This window comes from Musca autumnalis, unplaced genomic scaffold (genome assembly GCF_047663935.1).
Source record: "Musca autumnalis isolate F117 unplaced genomic scaffold, ASM4766393v1 scaffold_4, whole genome shotgun sequence".
Classification (NCBI taxonomy): domain Eukaryota; kingdom Metazoa; phylum Arthropoda; class Insecta; order Diptera; family Muscidae; genus Musca; species Musca autumnalis.
This window is the reverse complement of record NW_027411977.1, coordinates 248,767,785-248,784,844: the sequence shown is the minus strand read 5'-3', so window position 1 is coordinate 248,784,844 and position 17,060 is coordinate 248,767,785. Positions and strand designations below refer to the sequence as shown.

The following is a 17,060-nucleotide window of genomic DNA, read 5'->3' as shown; positions in this document are numbered from 1 at the left end:
TCAAGCTCGATCTCTCCCTATGCCATATGGACCTCTATCGAACTCCTCCTACAATATATAGAGCTCTATCGAGTTCCTCCTATGCTATACAGACTTCTATCGAGCTATTCGTATGCTATAAGGGCCTCTTTCGAGTTCTTTTTATACAACACGAACATCTATCGAGCTATTCCTCTATTGTATGACCTCTATTGAGCATCTCCAATACCATACACACCTCTGTTGAGCTTCTCCTATAACATTCGGAACTCTATCCTGTTCTTTGTATACTCAATCGAGCTTCTCCTGCAGTGTGAGGACCTTTATCGAGCTTCTCCTATACTACGCCCACCTCTAGGGAATTTTTCCTTCTCTAAACGTACCACTACCACACTTCACATATACCATATTGACGTCTGTGAGCTGCTGCTAACAACGTGGACCTATATTGAACCTTTGTTATAATATTTGGACCTCTATCTAGCTCATCTTATATTATAAGGACATATATCTTACTCATATTATACGGACTTCTGTCTAGCTCATCCTGTACTATACGGACTTATATCGAGCTTATCATAGACTATACGGACCTCTATCGAGCTCTTGCTATACAATCCTGCTTCTATCGAGCGTCTCGCGTACTATGCGGGCTTTTATCGAGCGTCTTCTATTTAAAACGGGTCTTTATATAGCTTCTCCCGTACTGTGGGGACCTTTATCGTACTTCCCCTATGCTATACGGACCTCTATCAAGCTCCAACTCTATTGTATGACCTCTATTGAGCTTCTCCAATACCTTACGCACCTCTGTCGAGGTTCTCCTAAAACATGCAAAACTCTATCCTCTTCTTCGTGTACTATACGTACCTCAATCGAGCTTCTCCTGTACTGTGCAGAACTTTGTCATACTTCTCCTATACTATACGGACCACTATCGTGCTCCTACTCTAGTGTATGACGTCTATTGAGTTTCTCCAATACCATACGCACCTCTGTCGAGCTTCTCCTATAACATGCGGAAATATATCGTATTCTTCGTGTACTATACTTCCTGAATCGAGCTTCTCCTGTAGTGTGCGGACGTTTATCGAGCTTCTTCTATACTATACGGACATCTATCGAGCTCCAACTCTATTGTATAACTTCTATTGAGCTTCTCCAGTACCATACGCAACCTCTGTTGGGCTTTTCCTATAATATGCGGAACTCTATCCTGTTCTTCGTGTACTATACGTGCCTCAATCGACCTTCTCCTGTAATGTGCGGATCTTTATCGACTTTTTCCTATACTATACGGACCTCTATCGGTCTCCTACATTACTATCGAACTTCCACAATACTATACGCACCTTTATCAAGCTTCTCCTGCAACATACGTACCTCTATCGAACTTCTCTTATACCGTGCGGACCTTTATAGAGCTCATTCTATACTATAAGGACGTCTATCGAGCTCCAACTCTATTATACGACCTCTATTGGATTTTTCTATAATATGCTGACCTCTATCGAGCTGCTGCTATGATATACTTAACTTTATTGTGCTCCTCCTATGCTATACGGATCTCTATCAAGTTCCACCTATACTATACAGACTTCTATCCTATGTTATACGGAACTCTATCAAGATCCTCCAATACTTTAAAAAATCATTCTACGATGAAAAGTCTGGGATCAATATTATTTCTATTGAAGTGATGTAGGGTACGTAGGCAGAAGCACAATCAAGCACTGTCATGACCGAACTTTAATAACGTTTTTCATCTGAAAATGAATTTTAAAACACTTTTTTTAATACGAAACAACAACAACAAATTATCTGAATTAATATAACAATCATTACCACCAGAGCTAAAATAGCTAGCTGCGAACACAAGGACTCAAGCTCATGCAAACAACTCCGTCTACATCATTACCATCATCATAATCCAAAACCCGCAACGTTGGAATAATGCGAAACATTAAATTTTCCACTTTTTCGGTTGTTTTTTTTCTTATTTTTGTGTGGAAAATTAAAATGATTGTTCATGTTTTACTCTGAATGTAATTTGTAATTTAGTATTTCATTTCCCCTCCTCTGTTACCCCTCCGCTACCAATACCAATCCCTCCTTAACACTAATGCCAATTCTAAAAGGAATTCAAAAAAGCAACAAAATGTAAAAAATGAAATTACTACACAACATTTATAATAGTATTGGTAAATAGGTAGGTTGGCTTGGCTATTAGGTGTGTGTGTGTTTGTGTGTGTCTGCATTAATCTACTACCACATCATACACTGACAAAGATTACTAGTTCTTGATATCTTTATAGTAGTATACCACCCAACAACAACAACGACGGCGACGACAGAGCAACTATCAGACAAACCAGAATGAACGATGATGGCGTGTTTAAAATCCGGCTACCGGAATGCACAAATCCTCAAAAAGAACACAAAACCAACAACAAATATGCCACACTATACTACAATTGAGAACAGAAGGAGCAGCAACAGCAACAGCAGCTAAAACCCTTCGTACACCAACAACCAACAATCATTCTGACGCTGCCGACACCACCACTGAAAGCAGAACGAAAAGTACCGCCATGAAATTGTATGGTGTAGTGTATAATAATGCATACTTTCACGCTAAATTACGCACACCCCCCTTAAAGCAACCCAACTGACAGAGAAAGCTTTACAAGCAACAAACAAAAAAATGTCTTGAATGAAAAGCTCCCAGCAGGATACTATGCCATTTTGTGTGCTCTTCGCCAAAAGCAGCAAGAGAGAAACACCCCCACACGTAAGAGCACTAGCGGCTAGGCAAGAGAGTTTGTTTTTTGATTTTTGCCAGACCGAGGGTGGTTTGTGGGAAAATTCTACTACTATTAAGGGTTGATGTAAGAGGTCCAATTTGTGGTGCTTATCAATGTATTTAGAGGAAAAATATCCATTAAAAAATGCCATCATAAAATAAATTACCTTCTTAATTTTTCAACGCACACACAGCAATTGCCGAAATAAACCACTCAAAATGCCACAAAGATTTTTGTATTTATTATTAATATTTATTAGAGTTGATTGTATCCTTAGTTATGATTAGCGCACAAAATCATCTTCTTTTTTTTTCTTCTTGCATGCACTGCAGGATATGCAAAAGACCAGACAACGCTCCGCACCAAACACCAATAATATTACTATGTATTTCTTTTTGTTATGGATTTTTCCGAAATCGTATGCTTTGATTTTAAAAACACTTTCATAGATTAATTTTCACACAACCCGCTAATTTGCTATCGTTTTCTTCATTTCCAAACATTTAGCTACGTTTCTTTTTCATTGGATTTTGATTTGATTCCATTTGCATTTTATTCACCATAAAATTCATTTGTATTTCTTTTTTGGTATCAACAACAAATTCCGCAAAACGTACCGTTCTTAGCCAAATGAAACTCGCAACTGAAGAGTCGCAGACTTTGTCATATCCTTTAAATGATTCGTTGTTTTTGTTTTACGTTCTCTTTTGCAAATGCATGGGAGAGTGGACAGGATACTCTTTGGAATTGTTTGATTGGCTTCTATTGGTGGTACATACTAAAATTTACATCTCTGCAAAGCAGGTTTTGGTCGATAAAACAGTTCAACAAAACATCTGTAAAATAAGGACATTTCCACCACCGTTACAAGATTTCTGGTGATATTGCGGTAACTTGACAACTGTTACTGCAATATCGGCACATAAGTAAGTACTGAAGTTATTTTTAAGAAAGCTATAAATGTTAATTAATTAAGTGGGAAAATATTCCAATTGGAAGAAGTAGTACAAAACAAAATCTTATTCATTAGTCTGGTGCTGAATTTCCAATATTTTCTCATTAATCTAAGTGGACGAATGAGAAATAAAACACAATGAATAGTTTAAAAATGTGTATATAATTACGTTTACTCACTATGATCTCCTTTTATTCCGATAAGTCGATTTTCACCACTTGGAATTATTTCTTTTTTTTTTTTTTGTAAGCTCAAGTTCCTTCTATCTCCCTCTACGACGTTCCTCCTACACTATGCGGACCGCTATATAGCTCTTCCTATACTATACGGACCACCATCGAAGTCCTTCTATACAATTCGAACCTCCATCGAGCTCCTCATATACTATACAGACCTCAATCGGGCTTCTTCAATACTATACGGACCTCCATCACCTCCTTCTATACTATACGTACCTCCATAGGGTTCCTTTTATACTATACGTACCTCCATCGAGCTCCTTCTCTATTATTCGGATCTCCATCGAGCACCTTCTATACTATACGGACCTCTATAAAGCTCCTTCTATACCATACAGAACTCTATCGAGCTCCTTCTATGCTATACGCACCTTTTTCGAGTTCCCCCTATACTATACGGACCTCCATCGAGCTCCTTCTATAGCATACGGACCTCTAACGAGTTCCTCATATACTACACGAACTTCTACCAAGTTTCTCCTATACTATACGAACCTCTATCGAGCTCTTCATACATAATATGGACCTCTATCGAGCTCCTTCTATACTATAAGCACCTCTTTCGAGCTCCTTCTATATTATTCGGGCCTCCATCGAGCGCCTTCTATGCTATACAGACCTCCATCTAGCTTCTTCTATACTATAGGGACTTCCATCGAGCTCCTTCTATAGCATACGGACCTTTAACGAGTTCCTCATATACTACACGAACCTCTATAAAGTTCCTCCTATACTATACGGACATCTATCGAGCTCTTCATACATAATCGTTCCTGCAATTAAATTGTAACAAAGTCAGCGAAATTTTAGACTTTGTGAGCCGGAGAAACATCGTGTTCACGGTGATCCAGAAAACAAAGTTTGCCTTCACTTGTAGCTTGCAAAGTTGCAATGGTTACAACATTTTGCGAAAGTATCGTACAAGAAGCGGAGGATGCGGATTTGCCTTCCTCATATACCAGTCTGCCCAGTACAGACCTATTTCGCTTGAGCTTGACTGGGGATAGCAGTAAAGTGTGGGACTGCCGTGGTAGAGTTGCTTAATGAGTATATACCGCCGATGAATAGTTGTGTCCAGCGTTATAAATCTCATATTAGTTCGCTAGGGGACTTCAACGCTCATCATGAGCTTGGGAATCACGTCCCAGACATTGACCATAGAGGTACAGCTCTGCCCGATCAAATTGATAGCTCCACACTTTGCATGGTGCTCGAATACGCACCCACGAGAATAAGAGGAGATTACCGCAGCTCGCCAGACATCACCATTGTGGCAATCGGTATGATAAATTACCTGTCCTGGCAACCCGTCACTTCCCTTGGCTCAGACCATCTTTCTATAATCGTTCAGAGAATTTACCAATTTCCGCTTCAGAGAGCTGACCATTCCCTCAGAGACATCATCATAGCCGCAGACGCTCGCTACATATGTAAGTACGTGGTAGTCAAATACCCAAAATTAGATCAAATTTTCCAGCAGAGAACCGTAATGAGCTTCGTTGAAGACCCAATAGATATGTAACTTATTCTTGGAATCCAACCAATAACTACCCCAAGACATTGGGTGTAACGTTCGACTGCATGTTTAAATAGTCCGCGCAAGCCACATCTATTTTCGACAAGATCAGAAGTAGGAACAAAGTTCTCTGGACGCTGGTCGGTAGAACTTTAGGTGCTGACAAAGAAATCTTGTTGACGTCTTATAAAGTAATAGGCCGGTCTGTGATAAGCTATGCGGCGCCAGTGTGGACCATCTTCAGGAGGAGACCAAAATTTTACCGGTGCATCAGCACAACAAGATGTTGTCGATGCAGTACCTGCTTGGGTGTTACCGCCGATAGCATCCCTGCCACAGTCAGGTGCACAGGCTTCTCGCACCCATGTACGACAGGAGAGATATTCATGATTTAGAGAGAGAGCGAGGGGTACAAAGGTACAAGTGAGAGGGTACAGTGTGAATGCCGTACTCGGAAACAACCCACCATCCATCGCAGCAGAAGGGCACCTGCTGCGAAGACAAACACTAGTTGTTCTCTCACCTGAGCTTGAATTCATGTCCTGTTTGTGGATTGTGGCCGCAGGACACGCTGCATTTGTTTTACTGCCCAGCTAACCCCACTTTCCTGTCTCCTGCTTCTTTAGCTTCTTCTATATTATACCGACGCAACTAGTCCAGTTTGCAAAATGTTTGAATCTGACAGAATCTACAGCCAAACAAGTAAAAATATACACGAACGAACAAATTCGCTTGGTCGTTGATCTGTCAGTAAGCCACTCAGTAATCACCAATCAAGTTTATGTAATAAGATTAGATGCCACGATCATCTCCGAAGAGACAAGGAGAGACAATTCTATTTTTAGCTCATTTTTTATTTAATCCGAAAGGATAAGACACCATTTATGAAGAAGTGAAATACACAGAAAATGTGGTTGAAGGGATTTGCTACCATAGGCTTTTGAGCGCAAGGCGCTCCTTAGTCACATCCCATTATGAAAACAGTCATTTAAAATCCTTAGAAAAGCATGTACTTCTAGTCTGATGGTATTATTTCCCATCTTTCTAACGGTTTGATAAGATAAGGTCCCTCCGATTTAAGGAAGCAACGAAGGTGACTTATTTTATAGAATTTGGGAATATTAGTTTAACAGCGCATCATTCGTGCCTATTATGGCTAGAGTTTAACTATTGAAGGATGTTTCTTTAGGTCTTCACTGTTTCTTATTGTAGTTATAGCTTCACAGAACAGTACACGGTATTAATGGAGTTCGCCATTGACAATCAGTATCCAATGTAATGACGACCTAGATGTCATGGACTTGGATTATATATGTGGCGTACGAGTAGATGTACATCATGTTAAGAAAGACCACAATTAGGATCCTCGGTTTTTGAACAATTCAAATAAACCTGATTGAATTAACTATAATTTTGCTCACTTCGGATAATTTGTCAACATTGCATGGAATGAGTTCAATAAAAACTACACTATTTTAATGGTATACCTGAGCAGATTACATTGATTTGTGAAGTTAATAATATCGTTTATCATTCTATAAAAAATACCCAACATTCATAAAGTAAAATGTGGAATCTAACATTAGAAGTCATATGGGAAAATTGTTATTCTTTACTAAAATCTTGCAAACTTTTCAACACCGTAATGTTTCATTTTTGAATTCTAATCAATTTCAATTTTGTTGTTTGTACTTGCATATTGTTTGTCTGTTTGTTTGTTTTTATATGAATTTCATGGAACTGTATGCTTTCAAATATACATATTAGATGATATGTCAAACAAACATAAGAAGATTATTCTATTTGCTTTGGTAATCTGTATTCATTCTTCTGCTTGTCTTCCACTATGTGAAACAATTGATAAAAATATCGATGCTAGTTTCATTTTTAGTATTTAATGATCGGCATCGAAGCATCATGACTTCAGTCATATCAATTATTCTTAAACAGAACAAAGGCGATAACCTTAGAAGGGCTGCACTAGCAGTAGTGGCAGCACTGCTGCTTTCCTGTACGGGGAAACTAAGTGATAAGTCCAACAGCAGTAATGCGGCTAAACGTCGATTGCAACCCAGAATCGATGATGTACAACGAACGGCGACTGAACTGTGAAGTGAAGATTAGCTTTGCTAATCAGCGGCACAGTAAGTTTGGATTTAGTTTCATTTGTTTCGTCGGATAGAAGCAACATGTATCGGAAAAGTGAAAAATATAAGCTGTTACTAATGCTGGGGCTAATTATTGGCTCTTTGGCCCAAGACTATGATGAAGATTTTCCCGCCTATGAGGACGAAGATAAATACGATTATCATCATCCTTTGGATCCACGTGTCAATTTTGGTTTTCGCCCACCTAACTCTCAGCCTGATCGTTATGGTAACGACTATTCGCAAGGCGGAAAAGATCCTTATGATACCAGAGATGAATATCCAGAACCTCGCATAATTTCACCACCACTCCCTGATGTTCCCGATGTTGGCGTTGGTCACAGTCGAGAAGAAAATCACGAACCTCAAAGTATGACTCCCCACATTTCTAACACAGATACTAGAAATATGTACGAGAGAGAAGGAGAAGCAGAGAATCCAGAACCAAAACTTATAACTCCACATGTTTCCGCAATGCAACATGGAAGCATGCCAACGAGAGATGAAAATCTGGATACAAGTTATTCAAATCCACAGGAAGAAGGTCTTCAGCCACGTCTTATAACTCCCCATGTTTCGGAATCCCATGATGGAAACATGAGATCGAGAGATGAAAATCCTCAAGTTCCTCACATGACTCCCCATGTTTCTCACCCTAAAGAAGACAACATGCGTTCGAGTGGCGAATTTATAGTACCTCAACATGTTTCTCAACCTCACGATGGAAATATGTACACGAGAGACGAATATCCGGAGCCAGTTCAACCAATCCCCCCTCGTATTCCATCGTCATATGATGGAAATATGCAGACGAGACAAGAAAATAACTATGATCCGAGGCAAGGCGAAGAAGAAGAAAAAGAGATTCCTGTGGATCCTCGAATTATAACACCAGCACCACCAGCATCGCGGACATATGACCAACGTCCCGTGGATCCTAAAACTGTAACACCCGCTCCCCCACCACCACCCAGGACATATCCACAATATCCATTTTATCACCAAGTCCGCCCCTTATCACCAGCCGGCCAGGAACCCCATGTTTCTCAACCTCACGACGGAAATATGCACACGAGAGACGAATATAAGGAGCCGGTACAAACAATACCATCGCCATATGATGGAAATATGCAGACAAGAGAAGAAAATAACTATGACCCGAGGGATTACGAAGAAGAAAAACAACTTGCCGTGGATCCAGCACCACCAGCATCGAGAACATATGACCAACGTCCTGTGGATCCTAGAACTGTTACACCCCCTCCCCCACCACCACCCAGGACATATCCTCAATATTCACAATATCCGTTTTATCAACAAGTCCGTCCATTACCACCGACCGGCCAGAAACCCCATAACCCACCACCAACAAATGCTGAGCCACCGGTTGCTCCAACTCAGGATCGCGTTCCCTATCAGCCAAATGTTAGAGAATCACACGTTGTAAATGTGCCACGTTTAGGTGCCGTTCAAGGTATTCGTGATTTCAAAATCATCAAAAATAGACCCATCAATGCCTACTTGGGGTTGAAGTATGCCACGGTGAGACCTGGTATTGGCCGATTCCAGGTATGTTAGCATCTACTAAAGGTTAAATATTTCAGTATTATTGATAATCTACCTATGAACATAGGCTGCCAGCCCTGTGGAAATAAATCCCTATGCCACCATTGATGCCACCCAGGAGCCTGCAAATTGTCCACAATTTCCTGATTTGCCAATTATCACCGAAAAGGAAGCCCGTGGAGAAAATATTGATGATTGCCTGACACTGAATGTCTTTACCCCAGCTGTAGGTTCAAAATGTTTTCTTTGTGCTTTGCGGATTTTATAGTTTTTGTTCTATTTTCATAGAAACCCGGTTCATATCCCGTATTGGTATTTGTTCATGGAGAGATGTTGTTCGATGGCAGTGCTGAAGAAGGACAACCCGATTACTTTTTGGAACATGATGTGGTATTGGTTAACATTAACTATCGCTTGGCTCCCTTCGGTTACTTGTCAACGCTGACCGAAGATATGCCCGGTAATGTGGCTTTGTCAGATATTCAAAAATCCCTGGAATGGGTACAACAACACATACGCTATTTTAATGGTAATCCTGATCAGGTTACATTGATGGGTCAAGCTGGTGGAGCCACGCTTATACATGCCCTTAGCTTAAGTGGAAAGGTAGGTTGTGGGAAATTGAAAAATTATAACAGTTATTGAGGAGATGTTTTTGTTTTCGCCCTTAGGCCCAAGGCTTGTTCCATAAACTGATTTTGCAATCCGGTACTGCCTTGAATCCCTACTTCCTGGACGAACAACCCACAAGCACATTACGTAGCTTTGCCCATTTTGCTCGCTGTCCACCTAGTCGCAATACTGAAGGATATATTGCCTGTTTTGAGAGTATGAAGACCAGCGATCTGTTGAGCTATTTCAAGAGATACTTTGTAAGTTTTGGAAGGGGAGGTATACCGGAAATTATTTTATTATTTATTATGGATAATTTTATTTACTTCCAGGAGAGCAATGAACCCCGTGGCTTGGCCTTTGTCAGTGCATTCAAATTAATTGTTGGTGATAAATTGGGTTACCTGCCCCAACATCCAGCCTCCATGGTGAAAAACAATACCAATCCCACTCTGGTTGGTGTGGCAAAGGATGCTGGTGCCTTTATTATGACCCGTTTCTATGATCAATTGGTGGAACTGCGATCCCGTAACATTTCCGACTACATTAATGTGGTATTAAAGCACACGGTTCAGCCTCGTCATTATCAATTATGGAAGAATTGGGCCCTAACCCACATTTTCACACCGGAAGAAGTTCGCAATCCCACGATTCAGGGATTGGTACAAAAACTGTTGGAGGTAAGTCGAAAATTCAGAACTCATTAAAAGTGATGACTAAACTCACATCTTTCTTAAATTTCTTTCCAGTTGGTGAACTTGATTTTGTATCGTGCCCCCGTAGTGGACAGTATTCGTTATACCTCGAAAAATGTTTCCACCTATTTGTATTGCTTCGATTATCGTGGCCAGTATCATCGTTTTGGACATTTGCGTAATCCTTTGCCCTTCGAAATTGATGCTACTTTGAGTGATGACAACATTTATCTGTTCCCCTATCCCGAAGAAGTGAGCATTCTTAATCCCCAGGACAAATCGGTATCAAGTTCTCTGGTACGCATGTGGGTTAGCTTTGCCCAGTATGGTATGCCCGTTTATAGTCAAACTATATGGCCAAATGTAAGTTCCGAATATGGACCATTCTTGCGTTTCACCAATACCCGAGCTGGAAACTTGGAATTGGATTATCATTTTGGTGATGGTATACCCGTACCCAATCAGTATCCAGAATTTTTCACAACCACAACAACAACTACAACCACTACGACTACCACCACAACAACAACAACAACCACACCACGTCCATATCAACCTTACAATTATCAACAACGTCCTCCAAACTATCCCACCAACTATCAGTATCCAAATTATCAACAATATGCCAATCGCTACAATAGTCGACCATATAATTATCGTAATCCACAGCAGCAACAACAACAACAGCCTTATCAGAGCACTAGCAATACTCATTATTCCAATTATCCCATGCATCAACAGCGTCGCTTAATTAAATAAACTGATTTCTGGGGTCACCCGCCGCCATCTAAAAATAGTTACATCGACCGCATTAGACATTTAGAAAAATTGATTTATGAAATAAATATTGTTTAATAATAATAAGAAGAACAAGAACAAGTGTGTCAGTCTTTACATCTGCTGGGGTGCTATAAAAATCATTTGCTGCTTATCAGTTTTACCTACTCAGCACTCTGTGCGACTAGAATCGTATTGAACGCTTCCTTAATAAAATTTCAGATAATTACTATGTTGTTCTTTATTTTTTGCTGAAATAATATCAAAATATTAGAAATCTGTATTCCAGGTGCCGATTTCCGCTATAAAATTAGATTTTTTGTAAAACAATGTTCAAAATTTAGGAATTTATATTTGGTTGTGTCCCAGAACTAAAAACTTTCATCACGTTTGTACAAAGGGTGCTTCTATAGACCCTTTCTGAGAGAAAATGTGCTTCTATAGGTCCTTTCTGAAAGAAAGTGTGCTTCCGTAGATCCTTTCTGGAAGAAAGGGTCCTTCCGTAGACCCTTTCTGGAGGAAAGGGTGCTCCACAGACCATTTTTGGAAGAAAAGCTGCTTCCATAGACCCTTTCTAGAAGAAAGGGTGCTTCCATAGACCATATCTGGAAGAAAAGGTGCTTCCACAGACCCTTTCTGAAAAAAACGGTGCTCCCATAGACCCTTTCTGGAGGAAACGGTGCTTCCATAGACCCTTTCTGGAAGAAGGGGTGCTCCTATGGACACTTTCTGAAAGAAAGGGTGCTTCTACGGACCCTTTCCGAAAGAAAGGGTGCTTCTATGGACCCTTTCTGAAAGAAAGAGAGCTTTTATGGACCTTTTTTTGAAAAAAAGGTGCTTCTACGGACCCTTTCTGATAGAAAAGGTGCTTCTATGGACCGTTTCTAAAAGAAAGGGTGCTTCTACAGACCCTTTTTGAAAGAAAGGGTGGTTGTATGGACCCTTTCTGAAAGAAAGGGTGCTTCTATAGACCCTTTCTAAAAGAAAGGGTGTTCCTATGGACACTTTCTGAAAGGAATGGTGCTTTTATAGACCCTTTCTGAAAAAAGGTCTTCTATGGACCCTTTTTGAAAAAAGGACTTCTATGACCCTTTTTTAAAGAAAAGTTGCTTCTACGCACCCTTTCCGAAAGAAAGGGTGCTTCTATGGACCCTTTTTGAAAAAAGGTCTTCTATGGACCCTTTTTGAAAAAAGGTCTTCTATGGACCCTTTCTTTCAGAAAGGGTGCTCCTATAGACCCTTTCTAAAAGAAAGGGTGCTCCTATGGACACTTTCTAAAAGAAAGGGTGCTCCTATGGACACTTTCTGAAAGAAACGGTGCTTCTACGGACCCTTTCCGAAAGAAAGGGTGCTTCTACGCACCCTTTCCGAAAGAAAGGGTGCTTCTATGGACCCTTTTTGAAAAAGGTCTTCTATGGACCCTTTTTGAAAAAAGGTCTTCTATGTACCCTTTTTGAAAGAAAAGGTGCTTATACGGACCCTTTCTGGTAGAAAAGCTGCTTCTGTGGACCCTTTCTAAATAAAATTGTGGTTCTATTGACCCTTTCTTTCAGAAAGGGTGCTCCTATAGACCCTTTTTGAAAAAAAGGTCTTCTATGTACCCTTTTTGAAAAAAAAGTTGCTTCTACGGACCCTTTCTTTCAGAAAGGGTGCTCCTATAGACCCTTTTTGAAAAAAAGGTCTTCTATGGACCCTTTTTGAAAAAAGGACTTCTATGACCCTTTTTTAAAGAAAAGTTGCTTCTACGCACCCTTTCCGAAAGAAAGGGTGCTCCTATGGACACTTTCTGAAAGAAAGGGTGCTTCTAGGGACCCTTTCTAAAAGAAAGGGTGCTCCTATGGACACTTTCTGAAAGAAAGGGTGCTTCTAGGGACCCTTTCTGAAAGAAAAGGTTCTTATAGGGACCCTTTCTGAAAGAAAAGGTGCTTATACGGACCCTTTCTAGTAGAAAAGGTGCTTCTATGGACCCTTTCTAAAAGAAAGGGTGGTTCTATGGACCCTTCCTGAAATAAAAGGTTCTTCTATGGACCCTTTCTGAAAGAAAGGGTGCTTCTATATACCCTTTCTAAAAGAAAGGGTGCTCCTGTGGACACTTTCTGAAAGAAATGGTGCTTCTAGGGACCCTTTCTGGTAGAAAGGTGCTTCTATGGACCCATTCTGGTAGAAAGGTGCTTCTATGGACCCATTCTGGTAGAAAGGTGCTTCTATGGACCCTTTCTAAAAGAAAGGGTGCTTCTACAGACCCTTTCCGAAAGAAAGGGTGGTTCTCTGGACCCTTTATGAAATAAAAGGTGCCTCTTTCTGAAAGAAAGGGAGCTTCTACGGACCCTTTCCGAAAGAAAGGGTGCTTCTATGGACCCTTTCTGAAAGAGAGTTTCTATGGACCCTTTTTGAAAAAAGGTGCTTCTATGACCCTTTCTAAAAGAAAGGGTGCTTCTACAGACCCTTTTTGAATGAAAGGGTGGTTGTATGGACCCTTTCTGAAAGAAAGGGTGCTTGTATAGGCCCTTTCTTAAAGATAGAGTGTTCCTATGGACACTTTCTGAAAGGAATGGTGCTTCTGCGGACCCTTTCTAAAAGGAAGGGTGCTTCCATGGACCCTTTCTATAAGACATGGACACTTATGGACACTTTCTGAAAGGAATGGTGCTTTTATAGACCCTTTCTGAAAAAAGGTCTTCTAGGACCCTTTTTGAAAAAAGGACTTCTATGGACCCTTTTTTAAAGAAAAGTTGCTTCTACGCACCCTTTCCGAAAGAAAGGGTGCTTCTGTGGACCCTTTTTGAAAAAAAGGTCTTCTATGTACCCTTTTTGAAAAAAAGTTGCTTCTACGGACCCTTTCTTTCAGAAAGGGTGCTCCTATAGACCCTTTCTAAAAGAAAGGGTGTTCCTATGGACACTTTCTAAAAGAAAGGGTGCTCCTATGGACACTTTCTGAAAGAAAGGGTGCTTCTACGGACCCTTTCCGAAAGAAAGGGTGCTTCTACGCACCCTTTCCGAAAGAAAGGGTGCTTCTATGGACCCTTTTTGAAAAAAGTCTTCTATGGACCCTTTTTGAAAAAAGGTCTTTTATGGACCCTTTTTGAAAAAAGGTCTTCTATGTACCCTTTTTGAAAGAAAAGGTGCTTATACGGATCCTTTCTGGTAGAAAAGTGCTTCTGTGGACCCTTTCTAAAAGAAATTGTGGTTCTATGGACCCCTTCTTTCAGAAGGGGTGCTCCTTAGACCCTTTCTAAAAGAAAGGGTGCTCCTATGGACACTTTCTGAAAGAAAAGATGCTTCTAGGGACCCTTTCTGAAAGAAAAGGTACTTATACGGACCCTTTCTAGTAGAAAAGGTGCTTCTATTTACCCTTTCTAAAAGAAAGGGTGGTTCTATGGACCCTTCCTGAAATAAAAGGTTCTTCTATGGACCCTTTCTGAAAGAAAGGGTGCTTCTATAGACCCTTTCTAAAAGAATGGGAGCTCCTGTGGACACTTTCTGAAAGAAATGGTGCTTCTAGGGACCCTTTCTGGTAGAAAGGTGCTTCTATGGACCCTTTCTGGTAGAAAGGTTCTTCTATGGACCCTTTCTAGAAGAAAGGGTGCTTCTACAGACCCTTTCTGAAAGAAAGTGTGGTTCTCTGGACCCTTTATGAAATAAAAGGTGCCTCTATGGACACTTTCTGAAAGGAAGGGTGCTTCTACGGACCCTTTCCGAAAGAAATGGTGCTTCTATGGACCCTTTCTGAAAGAAAGAGAGTTTCTATGGACCCTTTTTGAAAAAAGGTGCTTCTATGGACCCTTTCTAAAAGAAAGGGTGCTTCTACAGACCCTTTTTGAATGAAAGGGTGGTTGTATGGACCCTTTCTGAAAGAAAGGGTGCTTCTACAGACCCTTTTTGAATGAAAGGGTGGTTGTATGGACTCTTTCTGAAAGAAAGGGTGCTTGTATAGACCCTTTCTTAAAGAAAGAGTGTTCCTATGGACACTTTCTGAAAGGAATGGTGCTTCTGCGGACTATTTCTAAAAGAAAGGGTGCTTTTATGGGCCCTTTTTGAAAGAAAAGTTGCTTCTACAGACCCTTTCTGATAGAAAAGGTGTTTCTTCTGAAAGAAAGGGTGCTTCTACAGACCCTTTTTGAATGAAAGGGTGGTTGTATGGACCCTTTCTGAAAGAAAGGGTGCTTGTATAGACCCTTTCTTAAAGAAAGAGTGTTCCTATGGACACTTTCTGAAAGGAATGGTGCTTCTGCGGACTATTTCTAAAAGGAAGGGTGCTTCCATGGACTCTTTTTGAAAAATGTCTTCTATGGACCCTTTTTTAACGAAAAGGTGCTTCTACGGACCCTTTCCGAAAGAAAGGGTGCTTCTATGGACCCTTTCTGAAAGAAAGAGAGCTTTTATGGACCCTTTTTGAAAGAAAAGGTGCTTCAACGGACCCTTTCTGATAGAAAAGTTGCTTCTATGGACCGTTTCTAAAAGAAAGGGTGCATCTACAGACCCTTTTTGAAAGAAAGGGTGGTTGTATGGACCCTTTCTGAAAGAAAAGATGCTTCTGCGGACCCTTTCTAAAAGGAAGGGTGCTTCCATGGACCTTTTCTAAAAGAAAGGGTGCTCTTATGGACACTTTCTGAAAGGAATGGTGCTTCTATGGATTATTTCTAAAAGAAAGGGTGCTTTTATGGGCCCTTTTTGAAAGAAAAGTTGCTTCTACAGACCCTTTCTGATAGAAAAGGTTTTTCTTCTGAAAGAAAGGGTGCTTTTATGGACCCTTTGTGAAGTAAAGGGTGCTTCTATGGACCCTTTGTGAAGTAAAGGGTGCTTCTATGGACCCTTTGTGAAATAAAGGGTGCTTCTACGGAGCCTTTCGGAAATAAAGGGTGTTTCTATAGACCCTTTCCAAAAGAAAGGGTGCTTCTATAGACCCTTTCTGATAGAAAGGGTGTTTTTATGGACCCTTTCTGAAAGAAATGGTGCTTCTAAGGACCCTTTTTGATAGAAAGGGTGCTTCTATGGACCCTTTTTTGAAAAAAAAGGTATTCTATGGACCCTTTCTCAAAGAAAGGGTGCTTCTATGGACCCTTTCTGAAAGAAAGAGCCCTTTCTTGTAATGAATGTGAAAAGGCAAGGGTAAGATCCAGAAGTCAAATACTTCTCCCCCTATAAAAATGGAAATCGTGATCACTTCTTAGCATTATAGATTATATTAACATTTTCGGTCATCTACTGTGTTATTTAAAAAAAGAATAACAAATTTTATTGGAAGAAAATGCAAATGAGTCACCCACATATTCAAAGAAAGTATAGACAATAAACGCTCATAAGAAGAAGCGAACCACGCTCTGCGAATATGTGTCAAAATATTTGACATAAAATTGGGAAACGTTGCCGTTATAACTTTGTAACTGTTTAGTGAATAAAAGAGAATAGTATTTTTGATTTAAATTTATCTACAGTTGGGCAAGAAACTGATTCATTTAAACTAAGAACAGCTGCACAGTGTCGAACAAGAAGTGGAAGACCAAAATGGTAATGTGTTGGAAAAAGTGACAACTTACGAAACAAACTACACAACAAAAACATTTGTTCTCTTTGTTATGCTATTCCTTTGCTTCGTTCTTCGTTTGAACCTAATGCATTTTTTTATTTTTGCCTTATTAATGACCTGTTTTTGTTTTTTAATATTTTTAGAACTAACTTTATGCCCTAAGCCAAGCTTCTTTCCCGCCAATAATTTACATTTTATTAAAACACAAAACCCCATTCTTAATCGTTGGAATCAATCCGATTC

General features: G+C 40.1%; 2 protein-coding genes across 8 annotated transcripts in view; one reads left to right on the top strand and one right to left on the bottom strand.

Annotated features, from left to right (window-relative positions):
- The window catches only part of Syn1 (Syntrophin-like 1), a 101,224-nt gene extending 97,793 nt beyond the window's left edge, over positions 1–3,431 (bottom strand). For 2 of the 7 annotated variants that reach the window (XM_073986356.1, XM_073986359.1), the window contains exon 1: positions 3,344–3,428. The gene's annotated coding sequence lies outside the window, so the exon portion shown is untranslated. Of the gene's footprint in view, positions 1–2,949 lie in introns of all 7 variants that reach the window. The other 5 variants (XM_073986355.1, XM_073986354.1, XM_073986357.1 and 2 more) reach the window with 5 other exon arrangements.
- A 3,986-nt stretch (positions 3,432–7,417) lies between these two features.
- Glt (Glutactin) lies at positions 7,418–11,386 on the top strand. The gene is made up of 6 exons (XM_073986353.1): positions 7,418–9,209; positions 9,274–9,432; positions 9,495–9,812; positions 9,878–10,078; positions 10,151–10,498; positions 10,568–11,386. Exons 1-6 carry the CDS (start codon positions 7,683–7,685, stop codon positions 11,270–11,272), a joined length of 3,258 nt encoding a protein of 1,085 aa, XP_073842454.1. The 5' UTR covers positions 7,418–7,682; the 3' UTR covers positions 11,273–11,386.
- The last annotated feature ends 5,674 nt before the right edge of the window (positions 11,387–17,060 follow it).